The following is a 22234-nucleotide window of genomic DNA, read 5'->3' as shown; positions in this document are numbered from 1 at the left end:
TCTTGTGGAGTTGATTGATCTTCTAAATTTGTGGATTTGTTGCAAAGGGTTTACGAAAATCTTAGAAGATGCCTCTAAGAAGATTGGACCTTAGGGCAATTGATGATCTTAGTGGCATTGTGGAAGAAAGGACCTCAGAGAATATTAAAGCAAAATTCAGATTTGAGATGGCACTAATGAAGAGTGATATGATTGTTGAAATTATGAGCGCTTTAGGTGGTGTACTTAGGCATGCAAGTATTGAAGATGGTTATGAAGAAGTTGTTAAAGACTTTGAAGCTACCAGATCAAGTGGTGAAGACAAAACTAATTGTGTGGAGAGGCCTATTGGAACTAGGGTTGGTGAGTTTGTTAGACCTAGATCTCAGTTGAGGTTCAAGCATAAGATGGAGGTTTCTAATTTCTCAGGTACTTTGACTCCTGAAGACCTAGTTGATTGGATTAGTAAATTGGAAGACTACTTTGAGCTTGAGGATATTGAAGCTCCACTCAAAGCAAGGTTGACACAAACTAAGTTGAAAGGACATGTTGCTCTTTGGTGGAAAGAATTGCAAAGAGATTGAGAGGAGAAAGGTGAAATGAAAATCAATAGATGGAAGTTGATGGCAACTAAGTTCATTCCTACTGATTATAAACTTGAATTGTTTAACAGGTTGCAGAATTTGAAACAAAAGGATATGCCTATGGAAGATTATAGTAAGGAGTTCTACAAGTTGACTATTTAGTCTGGGCATAGAGAATTGTCAAAGGAGAAGGTAGCTTGGTACATTAATGGTTTGAGATTCAACATCCAAGATGAGGTTTGCATGTTGAAGACTGATTCAGTTGAGGATGCTTATTAGTATGCCTTGAAGGTAGAAGATTAGTTGAAGAGGAAAAGTCAAGGTAATGGTAGAGGGAAGGAGAAGCATGATAGCTCGAAAGCTAAGCTGAGTGATGAAGATGGACCAAAACCTATTGATCAGAAGAGAAGGATAGGTAGAGGTGAGTTTAAGGGTACTTGTTACAAATGTGGAGAAGTAGGGCATAGATTTTATGAATGTCCTAAGGTAGGTGATAAAAGAGTTGCTATTGTGAATGAGGTTGAAGTCCAAGATAGTAAACCTTAGAATGGAGAAAGTTTACTAGCTCGACAAGTACTGATTGGTCAGAGGACAATGGAATCTTGTCAGATGACTAATTTGTTTAAGACTTGTTGTAAGTCTGGTGGTAAAGTCTGCAAGGTGATTGTAGATGGTGGTAGTACTGATAATCTTATTGTTGAGGAGATGGTTTAGAAACTTGGTTTGAAAAGAGTGAGACATCCTTATCCTTATATGATTGGCTAGTTGTAAGGTGAGCATGCTTTGGAAGTGAGGGAGCAGTGACTTGTTGATTTCCAGATTGGGCAGTATAGGGATCAAGTGTTGTGTGATATTGTGGATATGAATAGTTGTCATTTGTTGCTTGGTAGACCTTGGTAGTATGATTGCAGGGCTATGCATGATTATGTCAAGAATGTGTTCTCAATAGTGAAAGGTGGCAGGAAGCATTCCCTGATTCCTTTGCAAAATGAAGACCTTGGTAGGAGGAACTTGAGTATTGGTAGCCAAGTTGAGTTGAAGGATTCTAAGAGGGTTAGAGATCAACATGGAAGGAAGACCTATAGCACACCGAGGATGGATGTGAAGAAGTAGAAGAAGATCAAGGGAAAGAGTGTACAAGTTGAGAACTTGGAGGGTATGTATGTGAAGAACCAATTTGGGATTAATGTGTTGAATCCTATGAGACGTTCTTCCAGCTATTAACGACATCTTCTCAAACTTGGGGTGTTTGATGTAGGAGCATCCTTGGTTGGCTAGCAATCCTATATGTTGGTATGGTTTGATCTTAGAGTTGGAGGACTTGGTCAAAGAATGAAGGGAACACGATTGATACTGAGTTGGTTTCGTTGTTGTGTTAAGTGCCTCAGTTAATGAAGATGTTTGGCGATGCTTGAGATGCTTCACTGATACTAGGAGCTTGGTTTGCACTCAGAACTTGGTAACAATATTGCCCGAGTCAGCTCGGTCAATGGTGGGGCTCACTTGCTTCTAGAGGACTTGACACATACTGGTGCTTGGTTAGTGAAGGAACTTGGTTATGTTTGGTTTTCTCTAACACTCGATTTGGTCTTGGTTCCTATGGTGCCCGAGTTGTCAATAAGTCGACTTTTGACTTAATTGGGTATAAGCAAGGGGTTTTTGTGGAGTCTTAAGGCATGAGATTGTAATCATCTAGCTTGGAGAAGAGGATGAAGTGTAGGAGCAAATTTTGAGAAGATTAGTAGCTGAGGCTTGGCAAACCAGAAGATTGCTTGGCAGGCTTGCGAGCTCAATTTGAGATTTCCTTGGGGTTTTCCTATGAGAGTGTGGATCTGGACTAGCTAGGATTAGGATTATGAGTTGGATCTTATGGGATCTTATAGAACTATTTTGTAATTGCTATTGTATTTGTCCCTAACCTGGAAGGCCTTACAGCCAGGCATATTGCATGTAAATAGTTATATTTGAATAAAGTATTATGATTTGGTATTAGATCTTTCTTTGTTGTTATGTTTTCACTATGTGGTTATTTGCAGGGATCCAAATTACCTGTAGTAGGGGTACACTTGGATTCTCGTTACATCACCAAGGCCTTAGAAGCTGCACATAGATCTTTGGTGGTTGCGTCGTAGGAACACTTGTGATTCAAAGCAAGTTGCCTATTATAGTTGCAAACAAATCTTGTTGTATGGGAGATGACATCATTCCACCATTGAATTCGTGTAATGTGGGTGTGGGGTTGAGGTTCTAAATTCTAGAGATGCAAAATATGGGCCATAGTGGAATCATGACTCAAGAGCGACGTGTTAAGGAAAATTTGTGTTTTAGAAGGATGCCTTTGAGCTATTTGCCAGATAATAGTAAATAGAATGGGATAGTGGTCTAACAAAGTCACATCTCACAGAGAATGACCAGAAAAAAGAAAAAAGATGGTGTAGATATCATCGCACCATCAAGTCTTTTAAAAATCCTGTTAGATCCAACTCTAAAATCAGACCAAGTATGCCAAATCCCACCAGAATGGCGGTGATGGAGATTGGGATTTAAAAGGCCTAATTTATTATGCATGTAGTATCAAGCTTCCCTTTCCCCAACCGTCCATTGGAAAGGTAAAATCCCTTCTTTGTTAGAGGCCAGCTCAACCACATTGAAGTCCCCTGCATACAACCTAAGTGGTAGGAGGTGGACATGTCTGCCATCCAACACCATAGTTGAGATCTTTCAACAACAAAATTGGGAGCATACACATTAACTATACCAAAGGAATGATTATTGAAAGACAACAAAATCCATACAATACTGTGCATGGGGTTAGAGCCACAAAAATAACTGAAGAAATCAAACGAGGGGAGAGAAGAGTAACCACACCACCTTGACCAACTTCATGCTGGGAAGAAAAAATAACACTATCTAGCCAAATAACACCACAAGCAACATTGAGCAAAAATCCTAAAATTTTAATTTCTCAGAGACAAAATATCCATGATACCAATCCGATGTCTGGTGTCTCGCACATAATATTTGTGAGGAAGGTTTGTGAGACCCTGCACATTCCATGAGAGAAAATTCACGATAAATTTTTTTGCATGCCATTCTCATCCCCAAGAGAGGAGAAGTTGTTGTGCAAAAATGAGCTGGTGGTGAAGGTGGGAGATGAATCTCTACCAAAGATGATTCTCTGCTTCTCAAAACCACCATCTGGGTCATCTCCATGACCATTTGGGCTGCGAGACCTTCACAAAGGCTAGTAAACAATCATGGAAGCTGCCTATGGAGTGCAGACTCAAGTGGGTCAAGAGACACCCACATACACCCCAGTCCCCTAAGAAGTAGGGTTTGAAATGGGTGGGGGCACCACTGACATGATAGGTATAGCAACAAAAGTGATTGGAACAATCTCCAGCGAAGGCTGGACGAAGAATGACGCTGGTTGTTTTGGCAGTAAGGAAGTTTTACCCTTGGGAACAACATTTGTCCACTCACCTTTTTTACCATTCTCAACAGGTTTGGCCTATGAATCTTTGCTAGGCGTCGGCTTACGAGGCACAACCAATGAACAATCCTTGATCTTGTGCTTGGTCGATTGACATTGATAGCAGGAGTTTGATAGGTTCAAGTAAAGCACCTTTTGGGTGAAGGTGTGAGCCCCAAGTCACGGAAAAGGTCAACTTCAATGCAAACCCTTCTTTGAGGACAAGTGTTGAATTTTTTTTCAAGTTCCACGCAAACCACCTTGCTAAGGGTTGTGCAATGGCATGAATAAATGACCAACATGGCATAGGGAGACCTAGGAACTCGACCCATGTAAGGACCTTCAGCTTCTTGTCGCTTGAGATAGAGAAGTTGTGGGACCATCACTGGAAAACTAGCAACGAAGACCTGACTATCCAGGGCCCGTGGTTAAAATTGCGTCGGCCTGGGAAGGGTTAGCAAATTGAAACAAGAAAAAGCCTTTGGTGAGGCTTTGAATGCCTTCAAGATGGACCCCATGAGGAGTCCATGCCTTGGTTCTTTAAACATGCTTTCAAGAGGAGTTCTACCCACAAAACACCCTATCAAAGTATAATTCTCTAACCATTCACATACATTATCAAAATCTTGAATGTTGAGAACAATATCAGGGGAGGCCTTACCACTTGAAACACTTTCTAAACAAACTTGTGAGGGCATTTGTTCTATGGCGACACCATGATCATCCCTTACAGCAACTCGATCACCAGTATTAGCTACTAGGCTAAAGTTGGCTGGAGCCATAATAAAACCTCCTAATGCTCCCACAATAAATGTGGTATGGTGTGCAAATGTAGAGATGAATTCAAAAAACAAGCCTTACTGCATGCAAAACCCTAACAGAATGCATTCGCCTCCTCAACCATTTGTATCAACATGAGAATAGTCAAGAATATTAAATACTTTTAACTAATTATAATATTCAAATTTAAATATTCTCCTCACCCTTTCCACTAACAACCAATAGAACCCTCAACAACTTTGTAAAGAATTTAAAAAATGCCCAAAATTATAAATGATTAAACGTACATTTTTCTTTGAAAATTTCTCCAACACTATTTGTCGAATTAAATGGCAATTTACATTTATTCGGGGAAGGCCTTGGCAATGCCAATCGTATTGCAGCTAATAGGAGCTTTAAAGAGTTCATCCCTGAGAAAGAGTGGAAAAAACTCAGGAAACAAACCTAGAAACATAAGGATACGCCCGGACCTTAGCATTTGGTTTTTGTCTAGTTTTTCTGCGAGAGTAACCAGGAATCCTTCGTTGTTGAGTAGTTAATTGAATATTGTTCACTTCGATGGCAGATGAATCGGTAAATAACTGTCCTACTGAGAAGCAAGCAACTTCGGAGGCTACATCTTCAAATCCCAAGGAAAGTTTTTCAGTTTCTGATCTAGAAGAAGGATTACCAGCTTCTGACGCTTCAACAACGACAGGGTCTGTTGCTGCTTTCGTATATATAGACACTTTTTACTTTCTGCTCTGTTATGGTTGATTGACAGGTTTTCTTGTGTTGTCCTTCTATATGGATCAGCCTTAGCTTGGATGAGAGGTTCAATCTGATCCGCAGCGTTGGAGAAGAATGCATTCAAGAAAGCGAGCTGTTGGCCCTCTTAGAGAAGAAAAAGGAGCCCGTTTGCTATGATGGCTTTGAACCCTCTGGTCGGATGCATATTGCTCAGGTATGTTTTTTCAGATATTAGTTCTTTTAGGTTTTTGGGTTGTGTTTTAATTTTCTTTCATTGGTGACGGGATTTGAAATCTCGATCACCTAGTATCGTTTTTGACCAATAGATAATTGCTAGAGGATACAGTGTTTGTGAGATGATTTAAGATAAGAAATTGTAGAACTTCGGCTCCATATAAATTTGCAAAGTTTGTTTCGCTGCCAGACTTGGAAATGAGTTTGAAATCCGGGGTAATTTTTTTTGGAAAATTATATATAATTAATGATTAGAAATCCTACAATGTGGGTGTTCGGTTCTTACATGCTCAACTGGTAGTTAGCTAGGCCTGGATCAGGAAAAAAACAAGTTTTACTTTTTAAGTTTCAATTATTCCATAAGGTACTATATTGGTGATTAACCTGTGCCAGTATAGATCCAAACTGGCCTGATGCGTGCCACTTCCACCTGTTTTATACTCACCCTCATGCGGATAAACTGGAAAGAATATTGATTGAATGGTCAGGGGACTCACTCAATCTCCTTGGTGTAGATAACCATGTCAAGCCCAAGATGTAAAAATTCAACCAAAAGCACAAGTAATAATAACGTAGAAAATACTCAAGCAACACAATTTTAATTTTTTTTTATTATATTCAAATCCATACAATCAAATTGGAATTCAACAGTTTGATACTGCTAACTGAACATAACATGCAAATCCAAAATACATCTGGTGAACCTGGCAACAATCTGAAACTCAATCTACTGTTCGAGAATTTCTGTTCCCAAACAAGTTTAGCTGCAACATCTGAAGGGTTCTGCCCTAAATGCCCAAAAGCTGCTGCACACAGCTTCACAGTCCTTCACAGTCGTGAAAATGAACTTGATTTTTGTTCAATTTCTAACCTTTTATAAAGGTTTTGCTGCTTCTTACTTCATGCCTCTAGCCTCTTATAACCCATGTGTGCTCCCTGGATTCCCCAATCATAGGCAGTTTCAGCACTTAACTGAGCAATCTTTTCCTGAATTTCAGCACTTATTGAGCTGTTCTCTTCAATTGATGATAGTTATTTAACAGTCAACTGTCAAAGCCAGTCCTCAGTTCTGAACCATAGGAGAAACCAAACAGTTAACCGACTATCTAATTCCAGCCCACTCCAAACCTAACTGATTGCACACCCAACTTATTTGAGTCTTAACGATCTGATGCGAACTACAAACATGCCCATCTATGTTACTTCCACATTGACAGACCGCTGTGTCAAAATTGGGACATTACAAAAGAAAAGTAAATATTAAAAGAACTTTGACTGATTGAGGGAACAGATAAATAGACGACTTACTTTTTTGAGTGTAGATCTTTCAAGCAAATATCCAGATTGATCAATAAATTCTCATATCAGGTATGCAGAGACGGAACTGACTTTTGCTGGTTGCACTGCTGGTCACTCCCCTTGTCATCAGGTAGTCCACATTGTGCCAAGTGGCTGGATTTGCTTGGTCTGTGGTCAGTGACATTCGTGCAATTGCTGGATGTGCTGATTATAATTTGTTTTTTTGGAGATGTGTTTTGATTAGGAGGTGCAAGTGAAAAGAAACCAGAAATAGTTTTTAATTTTTGACAAACCAATTAAAGCCTTGCATTTTCCCATACAATGCATACATATGAGGAACATACAATCGCAAAAGCGACAGCCAAGATAAGCAATCCATTCCTTTATATGGTTCAAATTGTCCTTGCTGCTATCTAGTTTTTCATTGGTTGTACACATGGATGCTAAGGATGACACCTAAGATATCTAGTTCAGAAAAATGGAGGCTTAAATGGCTAAGTGCTCAAGGGATAATCCGTGTTAGAGTACTTATTCATATATTTTCCAACAACCATTTTGCTTTTGTGTAAGCCTAAGGAAAATAGAATTGTGGCAGATTTGTAGACCAATATCTTAACCTAAGACTGCAGACACTACATAGCAGGTGCCATTGTGGTTGGTCAGGAATCATGGAGGCTCAGAAAAGAGTAAAACATTTTCTTCCTGAGTCAAATATGTCAATTCTAGACAAATTTAATTCTTCAAGTATTCTGCAAATCACTCATAGGATGACGAATATTCCAATCAACTGAAACTCAATGTTTATCCTATGAAATCATCTATTAACTTTTTGCTAGTTTGGACTGATGCAATCCAAGCATACGTGTTGATTGAAGCACTTTGTTTACTGATGATTTCTGAATGAGATTCTAATCAACCAAACAGCAAAAAGTACCCAAAACTTTCTTGACTCCGCTATGTCAAGTTCACCAATGTTTTTGTGGTTGTGCCAGAGGTATCTTGCAACTCAGCCCAACATCCACCCTGCCTTATCTTGGTCTTATTTGTTGCCAAATTGGGTTCGGGAAGGGGTGAGCTGGGGTGAGACTAATCCTCTGGGGATGTACCAAGCCGCCTGCAAGTTAGGTGCATTGGGTGAGCCCGAGGCTAGGAGTCGAACTTGAGACCATTGGGGAGCAAACCCAAGGCCCAAGCCAACTCTGCTACTCATGCAATATATGTTGAGATCACCAATGTTGACATGCATCAGGTCCAAAGTTCATTTTTTCACATTGGGGTTAGGAAAGTGTAATATATATTCTGGCTCTATGAGAACACAGTTGACTAACATATTGTATTAGTAATGCATAATTAGCTATAGATTCAAATATCACAATTATTATTTTTTGATCGATGTAGCTTATTGTAGGCTTGTAACTTGATGTTTTTGTAACATGGACGAGCTATTGAATATGCAAGGTTATCATCAAAGGTTATCTTTGACGAGGCTTTTTCCTACCAATCAAACTTAATTGAAAAAAGTCTAGCAACCTAATCAAAACTCACTGTAGTTTGTGCTGAACTATACACAATATGTACCAATGTTCTTGTCAAGCTGCCTGCAATAATGAAATCTAAAATAAATAAAACATAAAAGAATTTGACAAAAAAATGAGACAAAAGTTAAACTTCAATATTCCAAAATGCATCTGATACTAGTAATCAACAATATGCAATAGAATTACTTGTTAACAAGCCTCATTGGGCTAATCTAGTTTCTTAGGTTGACAAAGTGAGTGAATGGATGAAACTGGAGTTTTGGGTGGCTCAAAGTGAACTTCTTAGGGGTGCTGAAAAGTAATCTAGGGCCCTCTAGGGAAAGGTTTGTGGCGAGGGACAATTCTGGGAACATAGTGGCAATGTGATAAAAAAGGTTTCACGATGGGACAAATAATAAAACAAAGGCTTAGGTGGCATTGCAAATAGTTAACAATGGCGAAGCGTCTTTCAGCTGAAAAAGTTCATCTAGAGGGGGATTTAATGATAATAGTTAACGGCTTGATTAATGGAGACAAAATAGCATGGAATTTGAATAAATATATAAAATTAACTTGTAAATTTTTAAATACTTTTAAAGATTGATAAGTAGGAGATATTTTCCACGGCAAGTCAAGTTGCGATATCTCTATTAGGATTTAACTATTTAATTTATTGAGTTAAACTCATTGATCCATTTTTCATGAGTAGTGGTCCACAAGAACTAATCTCTTATGAGAATGATTGAAACACTTAGTACTCATTGCGTCTAGGTGATGCTCACAGATGTGAAGCACAGGGTCACCCATCCTAGTACTACTTCAGCCTGAGCGCACTTAACTATGGAGTTTTCTCCATGGTTAAGACCACTTTGCTTGAAACTGTATGGTTATTAAGGGAGGATGTTTAGGAGGATATTAGGGATTTGGAATTAGTGGGGGGGAGTTTCTATATGTTCCCAACGCTAGGGTGATATCATTGAAGCACAGGCTATTGAGGTGATGGGACTTGTTCATGCGAGTTTTATGACCACTTACAACATTTAGGATGAAACACTTAATATTTTAGGATGAACACCAAATATCAAATCTGCTCTTGAATAAGGAAGCTTAGATGCTAAACAATGTATATGCTTATGTGATCAACTAAGACAACCTCAAGGTTTCTTCTTATTGTGGGCTTAATTCAGTTGTAATGATGTGATATGTTGGGTATCATAAAGGGACCTACACTATTCATTCAATGGATATCAACTTGGCAAATGCAAATGATTTAACAATGTAGGCTCTTTAACTGCATCTATAAAACAAATTGCAAAGAGGTAAAGGGTTTAGAAAGGTAGGTTAACTCTACAATGTAAGAGACTATTGATGATGAGGTGAAACTCAACCTGTCTTTGCTAGGAGGGTGTTTTTTTAAGGATGTGTAGATAACTTTCATATTTTCGGAACTCATTTAGATACTCAATGATGGTGCAATCCAAATGAACATGTTCTATTGAAGTTAAATGTTTGCAATAAGGCCCATACTAACCTTACACTAATACTTGCAATCAACAAGTATCAAAAGGTATGGACACCAGTCTCACCATTATTCACCAACAACAATATCTTCCATTCATCTACTTCGGTGTTACTCGAGGACGTGTCCTTGACCTAAAATACCCTGGGTACTGGAAATATTTTGGGGACTTTGGGACGTCCCCAACCTGGCCCCCTTTTAAAAAAATTCACAGGAAACCTCCTGACAACTTGGGGACTTTGGGAAGTTTTTTGGGGACCCTTGTATGTCTTAGGGAAGGTTGGAGATGCCTTGTGGATGCCTTAGAAGTCCTTGAGACGGACGAGCGTTTCCGATGGGATAGGTGCACTTTTTTAATATATATTTTTTAAAGTTGGCCCCTCCTTCCAAATTCACCTTAACATGCTTATTGCTATTTGATGTCCTTTGATTAGCATTTGACAACATTACATTAAGAATGTTGTTGCAGTAATGCTACATGCTTAGAATCATATAACACACTGTTTGCAAGGTGTTGGGAAAATCTAGAAAGTGCATTGCAGACCTGGAAAATGCATCTTTATGTCATTTTGTAGCAATACATCAGTGTTTGGTTGGGTTTGGGTCCTTTGTCGACAATTGGGTGAATATTGGAGGCTGTTTTAAGGTACCATCTTATTGTAACAGATCTATATCATGATTGGAATTGTATAGCAGACCTGTTTGTATTAAGATTAGTCCACTTACAATGAGCTGGAGGTGTAGTTTTAGAATTAAATGATAGCAGTGTGTTTTAATTTGGAGGGTGGGCTATTGTGCTTGTTGCTATTGACAATGAATTCTGAATTATGTTCTTTGGGATATTATTTTAATGTTATATGCATATTAACAATAATTCGGAATTATGAATGCATATTGAGCATTGAGTTTGACTATTGAAATGTTGTATGTTAAGGTTCTATGATGTTTAAATGGCATACTTTATCAATGTTTTCAAATGAATGTGATTTATATATGGAAATTTCCCTATATAATATAAATTTTCCCTATATCTATATAGCCATCCCCAAATTTCGCAAAAATATTTGCTGTCCCGAAAATTCGTCCCCCAATCCCTTGCCGTCCCCATCCCAAAAACTTGGGGTAACACTGATCTACTTCTATTCAACATTAATCAAATTCTAATCGAAGTGAGGAAATGTAGAAACCATGCAATACTCCAAAGCTTCACAAACATTCCCCATGATAGTAACAATGAAGAAGAAATAATTTTGCTAACATTTTTGCAACAATCTCTCAAGTCTTTCTTTTACAAATGATAAGGCCTTGCCTTATACATGAAGCTCAATTACAATGAATGGCTCTTACTGATTTGGAATGATTGAGATTAAGCCAACACAGCCCTAATGTAACTACCAGCTACAAGCATTAAATGCTCCCCAATTTCGTATGAACACCACCTTGTGGGCCAATAAGAATTTTACATAGCTTTTATAGACCAATAAGAAAATAAGCTAGGTGAAGACTTCAAGTGGACTCCATGCATACAGTTGTAATAATCTGATTGGATACTCTTGGACATGTGAAATTGGAATTTTTTGATTGGCTGAAGATGAGTGGGTGCCACCTCACCATGCTTGTCTTATACACTTCATCAATATCTCTTGATACTTGACATTTTCCATCTTTGGATTGATGATGATGGCCCCTACTCGTGACTGCTTCATCTTCACAAACTTGTAGAAGTGATGTAAGTGTTCCATGTAGTTGAACCTTTTAACTGAACTTGGAGTTCTGAAGGAAATTCAAGTTTGTAATGATTTCATTTATCTTTGACTTGATCACTTTCTTTGTGCAATTTGCTCTCTGAGTTTCATTTTGATGTTTGGAACTTGATCTAGGATCTGCACCTTGACTTGATTTTTAACTTGGAAGCACGTTCTTTTCTTGATGAACAACTTGTTTGATGATGCCCGAGGTCTCCATGTTGTCTTTGGTGTTGAAATCATGCTTGCATGTGTGCCGCTTAGCTCCTTGCTATCTCCACTTGATCTTTAAAACTTGAACCTTGTCTTCCATGCTTGGCCTCTCATTTCACCTTACAAAACATCATTTTGTTAAACATTTGAAATTTACATTGTTCATATCAAGTTAAAAGGTTATTACAAAAAATCCAAATTCTTGATGAAGATGTTCTCTCTGAGCATAGCCTTGAATTCAACATGAAAGATTGAACCTTTACTTTAAAACCTGATTATATCTAAGTAAAATGAAGACTTCAGATTTAAACAATTCAGTTATAAAACTCAATCCTCATTCTAAATCTTCCTTTGGAAATACATTCACAACCCTCTACCATCATTTACCTTGCTTGACGACAATGAATTTCAAGTGGATCAATTCAAACCTCAAATTATTTTGGACCCTAAGAAGGCCCTTCACTTTCAGATTTTGAGCTTTCACGCAAATTGGCAACTCACAGCCTCTTTTAGGCCTGACTCCTTTGACCATACTAAATTCAAACCTTGCAATCACCTAGGCCTTAATTTTTTTCTTGATCTGATTTCAAATGATTTTAATGTTTTTTTGATTGAATCTGAACAATCATCGTAGGGATTGACCAGCCTTTTGGCTTGGAGCACTTAATCATTCCAAAATCTCATTGGAATTGGGTGCAATACGTTGCTCATTTCAGGTTGGAATTTGGAATAAAATGCGCCTTGATTGGGCAGAATGCCTTGCATTTCAGGTTGGAAATTAGCCTCATGTTGGGCACAGTGCATGGTACTTTAGGTCACAAATTACATGTTCATTGGGCACTTATACATGTCTTACTCAATCTTGCCTTGTTGAGGCCCAAAATTGCCCCACTTGGGCGCTTTCCATTATCATTTGAAGTCAGAAATCATAAGGTAGTTGGGCACTTTCACTTGCACTTGCCCTTGTTGAAGTCAGAATTCACACGTGTGGTAGGCACTTTACAAGGTACTTTGGAGCAGATTTTGTATAAGTGTTGGGAAAAACACATGGATTTGGAGCAAAATTTGCCTGGTGCTTTTCATTATAAGTTTAGGTTGGAAATTGTAACGTAGTTGGGTGCTTTCTCTTGCACTTGCTGTTGTTCAAGTCAGAATTTGCATGTGTGTTGGGCACTTTACAAGGTACTTTGGAGCAAACTTTATCTTAATGTTGGGTGAAATACATGGATTTGGAGCAGAATTTGCCCTCTTGTTGGGCATTAGTGCGTGTACCTTGGCTGGTCAAATCAATATTTGCCCCTTGGTCGGGCATTTTGCCTTGTACTTTCAATGTGGAATTGGTTGTGCATTGAGTTTGAACTTTGATCTTGCAAGTTGAAATTTGATCAAACACTTAATGTTTGGATTTTGGATCTTGTCTTAGTTTAGACTTAGTGTCTTGACTTGACTCGGTTAAATTAGTCAAGCCCTTGGGCTTGACTTGAACATTCTTAACATGGCTAAGTGAAGATTCAATTTTATGCTCACCCAAACTCCATAAATTCTATGCTATTTCCTGGGTCATCCTCAATCCAACCTTCATATTTTCTTGATTGTTCACCCAAACTTGATCGACAATTTGATGTTCTTGATAGTGATTGGATCAAGTTGGAGAACCACTTGCTTCCTCTTTCTAAGGCTTGGACATACCAATTTGTCCAATTGAAGCTTCTACTTGATGCTTAAATTGAAAATACTTACCTTACTAAGGACTTGCAACACTCCTCAAAATGTTGCCAATTTACCCCACACCTGCAACCACTAACTGCAAAAGCAAAAAGGCAGGGTCCTTATTTGCAATGGGGCGATGGTGTGAAAAGGTCACAACAAGACTATAGTGGGGTGATTGATTTATGTGGGAAACATCACATTTTCTAGCAATGCATAAATTGAGTAGAGCAAACCTTGTTGAAGAAAGGTGGTGGCCTTTGGTAGGAGTTGAAGTTGGAGGAGAACAATGGAGACTGAATTCACTCTCATCATAGTCTAATATCAACTCTTGTTTTTGGCGCATACATAAGAGAGGCGACAGTGGGGACCTTTTAAGATTCAAGAACCTATCTATTTGTAGATTGTTGACATTTTGTTGGGCAAGGAATCTATGTAGTCCAACCATTGATACCTTCTAAATGCAAATATTCTGTCCATGTTTTTTTGGAGTTGGGGATGAAGGAGGAAGTGGAGTGGGTGATGAAGTGTATAGAAGATGAATGGATATGTAGGTTGAAGCCATTGTTGGCTGCAATGATTTTGGGTAAGGGTTTCAATGTAAAGTATGGAGATTGGCGAGAGATCAAAAGCAACAAAGGCTCCATTTGACCCTTTATCATTTGGAGTGCAAAAACGAGAAAGTAGGAAAGGAGGATTGAAGACCAAATAGGTTGGGACACCTGCAAAGATTTTCTTCGGGAATGAGAGGTCATGTGCTAAGTGTAAATGATAGCGAGTAATGCAAAAAGAAAGGGCCATGGTTCAAGCCATGAGATTGTTGGGTTAATCGCTCAACGAAGCCACCAAAGGTGAAGAAATAAGCAATGTTTGTAGGGTGTGGAGTTTCTTAATTTTGTGTTAATGTTGGTCGATCAAATATGAAGTATCAAGGTTGCTTGGTCTTGTGTTGTTAGCAAGGCAATGATAATGACAATTTTATTTAGTTGTAAATGAGGGTCCATGAACTATATTGAATCTATAAAAAAAAAATGTTTGTATTTAGTCGAGGGCATGAATACACTGTTATGATGGAGTTTGCAAATTTCTTAGTCCTTTTGTTTATTGTAGGGGTGGTAAATTGAAGCAATAGTTGATAAATGTAAATAAGGTTTACGGGTAGCAGAGGTGATAAAGTTTCAACTGACAATCTACTTACTTTTTAAATATTATTACACGTATCAAATACTATTGTCCAAATAAATAAAAATTACAATAGACAACTATGTATATTGAAATGAAAAGGATTCTAGATTGAGTGTCATGTCTAGTTTTTAATTAATTTGATTTTGTGGAAAAATTACTCATCCCAAATTTTTAGTGGTCTAAGGAGATTGGAAAATAAATTATTTAATATTTAATATTTAGGACCATATGATTAATATTCATTTTAAAGCTTTTTAAATGTTTAATATATTTTCAACAAAAAATCTAATATGTAGGATGCACATCTTGCAAGCTTGCATCAAGTGCAGATGTGTGTTGGGTGTGCTAGGATGAGTGGCCTTGTGCATCCAAGTGCACCCTATGTGCACCCAACCCACATCCAAGGGCATGTTGTGCATTTGCATGCAATTAAGCTCAATATAAAAGCGATTTTCTTCCATTTCTCAACCCTAAACTAGCCCTTTCAGAGGTCTCTAGGTCTTCGAAAAGAAAAACATATCATTTTACGTCTTATTTTGCTCTCAACATATTTTCTCTCCATTTTGGCATTTTGAAGTTAGGTGTTTCTTTTTGAAGGAGATTGATTGTGGAGTGCAAAATAACTTCCATAGGAGATTTAAGTGTCTAAGATAAGCATTTAAATCGTATTTTTTAGTCTTTTGATAATTTTTCTCAATTGATGGATTTTTTCAAGTAGGTTATTTTTTTCATTTTTTTATAAATTGCAACAATGGCTATTAGTCAAAGTTTAGTGGGTGTGAAGGGAAGTCAAAGAGTTAAAATTGATAAAGGATCTCCTTTATGGAGACATAACACAATAATTTCTTAAGTTCTTGGAGATGGGGGATTTATTTTGATGTGTAATTTTTGTAATGTACTATATAATAGCTCTTATTACCGTGTCAAACTTCATTCATGGGCCTTGGTGGTAAAGGGATCAATAAGTGTGAGGCCTTAGATAAGAAGGGTTTCTCTTGTAGAAATAGTGAGATTTATAAAAGAATAAGAAGATGCTGAAAAATTGGTTGCAAAGGGAAAACAAAGTTCTTATACTTCTGGAAAGAAAAAAACATTGAAAATTTATCCTCTAATATATTTGTGGTCTCTAAACAACCCTTCTTGCCTATTCCCTTTACAGAGGATGAAGATGAAGAAGACATTCCCCCACAAGAGAGGTCCATTGGAGAGGGCGTTTATAATAGATGCACAAGACATTGCTGAAGGAAGAATTGCACATTACCTCTACTAATAATCTTCCATTCAACTTGGTGATATCACCATATTGGCGAGACATGGTGTCAACGATAAATAGTGGCGTCAACAATAAATAGTGCGTCTCTTGGTTTCACAAGTCCTAGGTATGAAAAGATGCGTGCTACCTTATCGCATAAGAGAGAAGAAATCTGTAGAGCCCAACTGAAACCAATTAGAGATTTGGATTGAAACAGGTGTATCCCTTGTTTCTAATGAACGGAAAGATTACAAAAACTGTCCATTGATAAATGTTTTTAGAATGCCCTCCAAGGGAGCAATGTTTTTTAGGGTGGTTGATTTTGAAGGGGAAGTCAAAGATGCAAATTCATTTCTAGGATTCTCATAGACTCTATAGAGATGATGGGTGATGAAAATGTGGTCCAAGTAATTAGGGAACATGCAAAAGTTTGTAGGGCTGCTGATGCTTTGGTTGAGGCAAGATATGAGCACAAGTTTTGGACATAGTGCATCGTGCACTCTCTCAATTTGGTGAAGCAAGCAATTGGCACCCGAATAGAGTAGGTGAAAGAAATATATCAAGACGCTAAGGAGACCCAGATGTTTGTGACTAACCATTATATGTCAAGCAATTTTCAGAACTTTCTCAAGATTGGAATTCTTGAAGGTAAATTTAAGTAATTTAGTTTCATTTATGTCATGTTTTACATAATCGAATAAATTTTCTTTTTGTGTTATTAACTTACTAGTAACATGTTTTTAGGTTTCTGAGGCTTGCTTTGCATCTCATACGATTGTTTTGAGATGACTTGTGAATGTGTGAGATGTATTGGGTCAAACAATTATTAGCAACCAATGGGGTATATGGAAGTAGTCAAATTCAAAGAGGACCCAAAAGGTCAAGTCATTGATCTTGGATAATGATTGGTGGGTTCGTGTGGAATATGTATTGGAATTCACCAAACCTATCATTTCTATGCTTCAATTTGCTGATATAGATGAACCATGCTTGGGGGATAAAATGATAGCATGAGCACGATGTTGGAGAAAATTAAAGTGGTAATACAAAAGAGAGAATGATTTTGACTACACCTCTTACAAAAGGGTAAAAGCATCGTTCTTTGTCATTGGAACAAGATCACGCCATTGCTCCTTCTTGCATATGCCCTATCTCTGAAGTACAATAACAATTCTATACTTTCTATGTGAGGGAGAGTACTACCATATAGAGATAAAGAATTTGCTAATGGGTACAAATGAGCATTTAGTAGACTTATCAAAGATCTAGAAGTGGAGACAAGTGTTAGGCAATAATTTGGATTGTTTGTCTTAGGAAGAAATCATACCCCTTGTGATGTTAAAGATCAATCTAAAATGGATGCTATTGTATGGTGGCACTTCAGTGTTCAAGATTATATGTACCTCCAGCCTCTTGCAGTTAAAGATCCTGTCACAAGTAATTTTTTTTCTAGTCACTTGTATTTCAAAATTTAACATTTATATTCTTGAATTTCTCGTTCGTTTTTAATTTTTTAATTTGTTGGTTTTCTCTCTAGGTCACAAGTTCTTTTGTCGCTGAACGGAATCAGAGTACATGTTTCTTTATCTACTAAGTGAAGCGTAACCGGTTGGATGCAAAAATTGCTGAAGACTAGATATATATTCATCCCAATTGGCATCTTCAATCACACTAGATTCCCCAATACAAACAAGGGGCAAGAAAGCTTTGAGAGGTAGCACCCGAGTCTACCAACATGGATGCAACCGTTCGGGATCTTGCTAGAAAGACTATGGAAGACGTGGATGATGATGATGACATACTACATGGTGCATCTAGTGCGAGTGAATCTGCTTTGGGTTTAAATGATGATAATTATCTTGAACTTGCAGTCGCTGAAAATCCAATAGATGATTTTTTCTATAATCCTTTTTGATGATTGATGACAATTGAATCATGATTCATGAACTACATTTTGTAATTCAATAATTGTAATGATTTTCATGTAAATCATGAGCATAGACATATATGATATCATTGATATGACTTATTTGAATATTTTCAACCATCAATTTATATATTAAATAACCATTTAATATTTGGAGAGTGTGATGGCTATTGAGTTTTTGAGTTTTTTGAATGGGCTTTTGTCCACCAATCACTAATCATTAATGGGTTTTTGTCCATATAAAATTATTTATTGAACATTAGTGTCTAAACAAATTTTGGTAGAGTTTTGAGAAGAATATATATATTTGTATATATATATATATGTATGTATATATATAATGAATGTGTTATTAAACAGAGATCATAAATGATTTATGTATGCAAGTATACACAAGAATGTTTCTATAACGAACAAAAAGAGAGAAATAGAAACATTCTGAAGAGAAAATTTCCATATTGAACAGAGAGAGAATTGGAAACATAGAAGAATAGTGACCATTAGAAATAGAAGTAAATTTACGAAAGAGAGAGAAACAAAATTAGAAAGATTTTACTCTAATACCCTCCCTTAATGGTCATTCTAACTTCAAAACAAAAAATTTGCAAGAGAATCCTCAAAAGGCGTAAAAGGCAGTCTCAGATTGATCAGTGAGCTTTGCGTGTTTTGCAAAATTGGTCTGTGTAGCATTGACTGTGGTAGGCTGAGTCTCAGTACCTAGAACAAGCACCTCAAGGCCACTGTACTTGAAGATCATCATCATTCTTTGCTTTCAGGTTTTGTAGTTCTTTCCGTTAAATTGTTTATTGCCTTCCAAGAGAAGTTTGGTGATAGATGTCATGGCACGTTTTTAATGCAAAATAAATGAATATCTGAGAAGGCACAAACTTTGAGGTAGATTGACAGAAGACCCACAAAAAATGAAAGGACACCTAGAAGAGAGCTCAAAAAACCCAGAAAGAATTTGAAATTATATTTTGAATCTGTTGGCTCAAAAATTGAGGCACGAAAAACAATGCACCCAAAACAAACGGAGTCCAATCCAATTGAGATCTACAAAAACCCACCGAAAATCTGCAAAACATTTTTCAAAATGACAAATAATCTGAGAGTTTTGTAGGAAACCCTAGCCATTTTTGAAAAACCAAAAAATGGCAGATTTGACTGTAAAAAAGTGGTGGAAAATGAAATTGCTGGACAAAAATCAGAGAGGAAGGGTTTAAAACACCCTAGATGCCACCCCTTGCAGAAGATGTGCAGAAAAAAAAAGGTCGAGAATGCCAAAGAAGGCCACGAAATTGCAGAAAAACAAGCTCACACAAAAAATTGAATTCCTGCAAAAACAAAAAATCAACACACTCAAGCAAAGATTTTGAAAATATAAGAGTATAAAAATTTCATGAAGAATTATAGATATTCAAAACTTATTTCGAAAAAATTAATTAGAAAATTTCAATAATAAAATTATATTTTTCGAAAACAATAGCTTTGATACGATATTATGGTCAAATAATTAATTTGTTATTAAACAGCGATCATAAATGATCTATATATACAAGTATACACAAGAATGTTTCTATAACTAACAAAGAGAGAAATAGAAACATTCTGAAGAGAGAGGAAATTTCCATATTGAACAGAGAGAGAATATGAAAACATAGAAGAAGATTGACCTTCAGAAATAGAAGTAAATCTATAGAAGAGAGAGAAACAAAATTAGAGAGATTTTACTTTAATAATATATATATATATATATATATATATATATATATGAAGGTTTAAACTTTTCCCTTCCCCCTTTCTTGATATATATAGGATCAAATTTAAACAATCCCTTTTTGGGAAAAATACATCAATAATGTTTTTTTATTAATTTCCCTTGATGATGACGGCATATCACACGGTGCATCTGGTGCAAGTGGCACTGCTTTGGGTTTAAATGATGATAATGATCTTGAACTTGCATTTGCCGAAAATTCAATAGATGATTTTTTTGATAATCCTTCTGATTATTGATGTACATTGAATCATGATTCATGAACTTCATTTTGTAATTTAGTAATTGTGATGATTTTCATGGGAGTCATGAGCATAGACATATATGATATCATTGATATGGCTTATTTGAATATTTTCAATCATCAATTAACATATTAAATTGCCAATTAATTTTTGGAGAGTCTGATGGCTGTTGAGTTTTTTAATTTTTTGAATGGGCTGTCCACTGATCACTAATCATCAATGAGTTTTTATCCATATAAGATTATTTGTTGAACATAAGTGTCCAAACAAATTGTAGTAGATTTTTTATAAGAAAAAAAAAAAAATAAAAATATATATATATATATATATATATAGGTGCAAATTCAAACAGCCTGTTTTTGGGAAAAGTACATAAATAATGATTTTTATTAATTTCCCTTCGAAGATGCTCACCAAAATGGCTGATGCAAGATTTCTAACTAAAATTAGAACATAGCTCTCACTATGACAACCTGTCAAAATCTATCGTAACTGTCATTAAATAATTTAAAATTAGGGGCCACATGGTATTGGAATTTACTAGTAGCAGCAAGCTCAACAGCTATGATCACTGGAGATCTAGATGCTACTCAACAGCTGCCAGACTCTTACAATTTATCACAACACGACTTTAATTTAATGCCTTCATGTAACAGGGTTGCCTTCTAGGGCAAGCAAAGAACACATAATATCCATTATTAGATTTATGACCTAATGATAAATGGTCAAGATTGACAATGTTAAATTATATTTAAAATGTGGCTTTTAGGGGTGCTGCCCTTGAGCCTCTGCCAGGGTTGCCATGCCCACTACACCTCACAAGGGGTGTATCCCCACTTTGAAATCCTCATTTATCAACAATAACCTTTTTTGATCACAATCTTAGATACCATTTTCCTAACAGCAGCTACAGGCCATGCAAATGATGCCATTTGTTATATTTATCTGTATGTTCATTTTGGTGAAGTTTCTTTTTGTTTTGATTGTCAAATTGTCAAAATTGGGGGCATAGTATATATAGAATTTTGATAACTCTTTGCTGGTATTTCAGTTTACGTTGGAAAGTAGATTCATGTGGGTCTGAGCATTAGCTTAAGAATTGTAGTGTTTATTTTATCATAATCAATTTTTTTCTGTTGTGGATATTACATTGAGAAGGTTTTTGATGATATCTATATTTAGTATTTTTTGGCTTTGAGGAGTAGCCACTTCTTATGGTTAAGTTAATTTTTATTGCAGGGAGTCATGAAAGCAATAAATGTAAATAAGCTGACAGATGCTGGCTGCATTATGAAAATATGGATTGCTGATTGGTTTGCGCAGCTAAATAATAAGATGGGAGGTGATCTGAAAAAAATTAGGACTGTAGGTCAGTACATGATTGAAATCTGGAAATCAGTTGGTATGAAGATTGACAGAGTGCAATTTCTGTGGTCATCGGATGAGATCAACTTACGAGCACATGAGTATTGGCCACTTGTCATGGAAGTTGCGCGAAACAATAAGCTCCCAAGGATTTTAAGGTAAGAATATATGCTTAGATATGGATTTCAGACGGTAAAGAAATTCTTTTCTTGGAAAGTAGATTACAAGTAAAACATGTTTTCATTTCTATTAGTGTCACCCATTTTCAAAATTTTCATACACAGTTTAATCTGGAAATGATTAAAAACAAGATTAGAACAGTTATCTTCATTCATACTCTCAAACAGAGCTTAAGGGCAAGAACTGATGATAGGCATGTGATGTTGAGAATAAGTTCACTGCCTCTCTATAAACCAAATTGTACCCATTCATAGAAGTATAGCACAAACCCTCTTGTGGTGTAATTTCAAAAGCATAATGAAGTTCATAAACCAAGTGTTAGTCTAAACTACAAAAGATCCTTCACAAGTAGTTCACATAGACAACTGATGGTCCTCTTGTATTTTAACAGTTGTTCATTTGCTAGATCCATGTTACCATCTATGCACGTGATGGTTCGAGTATTAGTTAAATTTCAATACATAAACAATAAAAGGTATCCACTGATAGAAGCAGAGCTAAAACCCCTTGATGGTGCCATTTCAA

At 36.6% G+C, this 22234-nt stretch overlaps 1 protein-coding gene across 1 annotated transcript in view; it reads left to right on the top strand.

Moving 5' to 3' along the window:
- The first annotated feature begins 5185 nt into the window (after positions 1–5185).
- Positions 5186–22234, top strand: part of LOC149537216 (Tyrosyl-tRNA synthetase, class Ib, bacterial/mitochondrial) — a 74718-nt gene continuing 57669 nt past the window's right edge. Inside the window, exons 1-3 of the mRNA XM_089807374.1 lie at positions 5186–5513; positions 5611–5758; positions 21404–21687. Coding sequence (XP_089663500.1) covers positions 5374–5513; positions 5611–5758; positions 21404–21687 — 572 coding nt within the window. The 5' untranslated portion in view covers positions 5186–5373. The remainder of the gene's footprint in view (positions 5514–5610; positions 5759–21403; positions 21688–22234) is intronic.

The sequence above is a fragment of the Cupressus sempervirens genome, chromosome 10, assembly GCF_028749045.1.
Source record: "Cupressus sempervirens isolate cs-2001-9-10 chromosome 10, ASM2874904v1, whole genome shotgun sequence".
NCBI lineage: Eukaryota > Viridiplantae > Streptophyta > Pinopsida > Cupressales > Cupressaceae > Cupressus > Cupressus sempervirens.
Note: the sequence above shows the minus strand (reverse complement) of the source record. Positions and strands in the feature narration are given on the sequence as shown.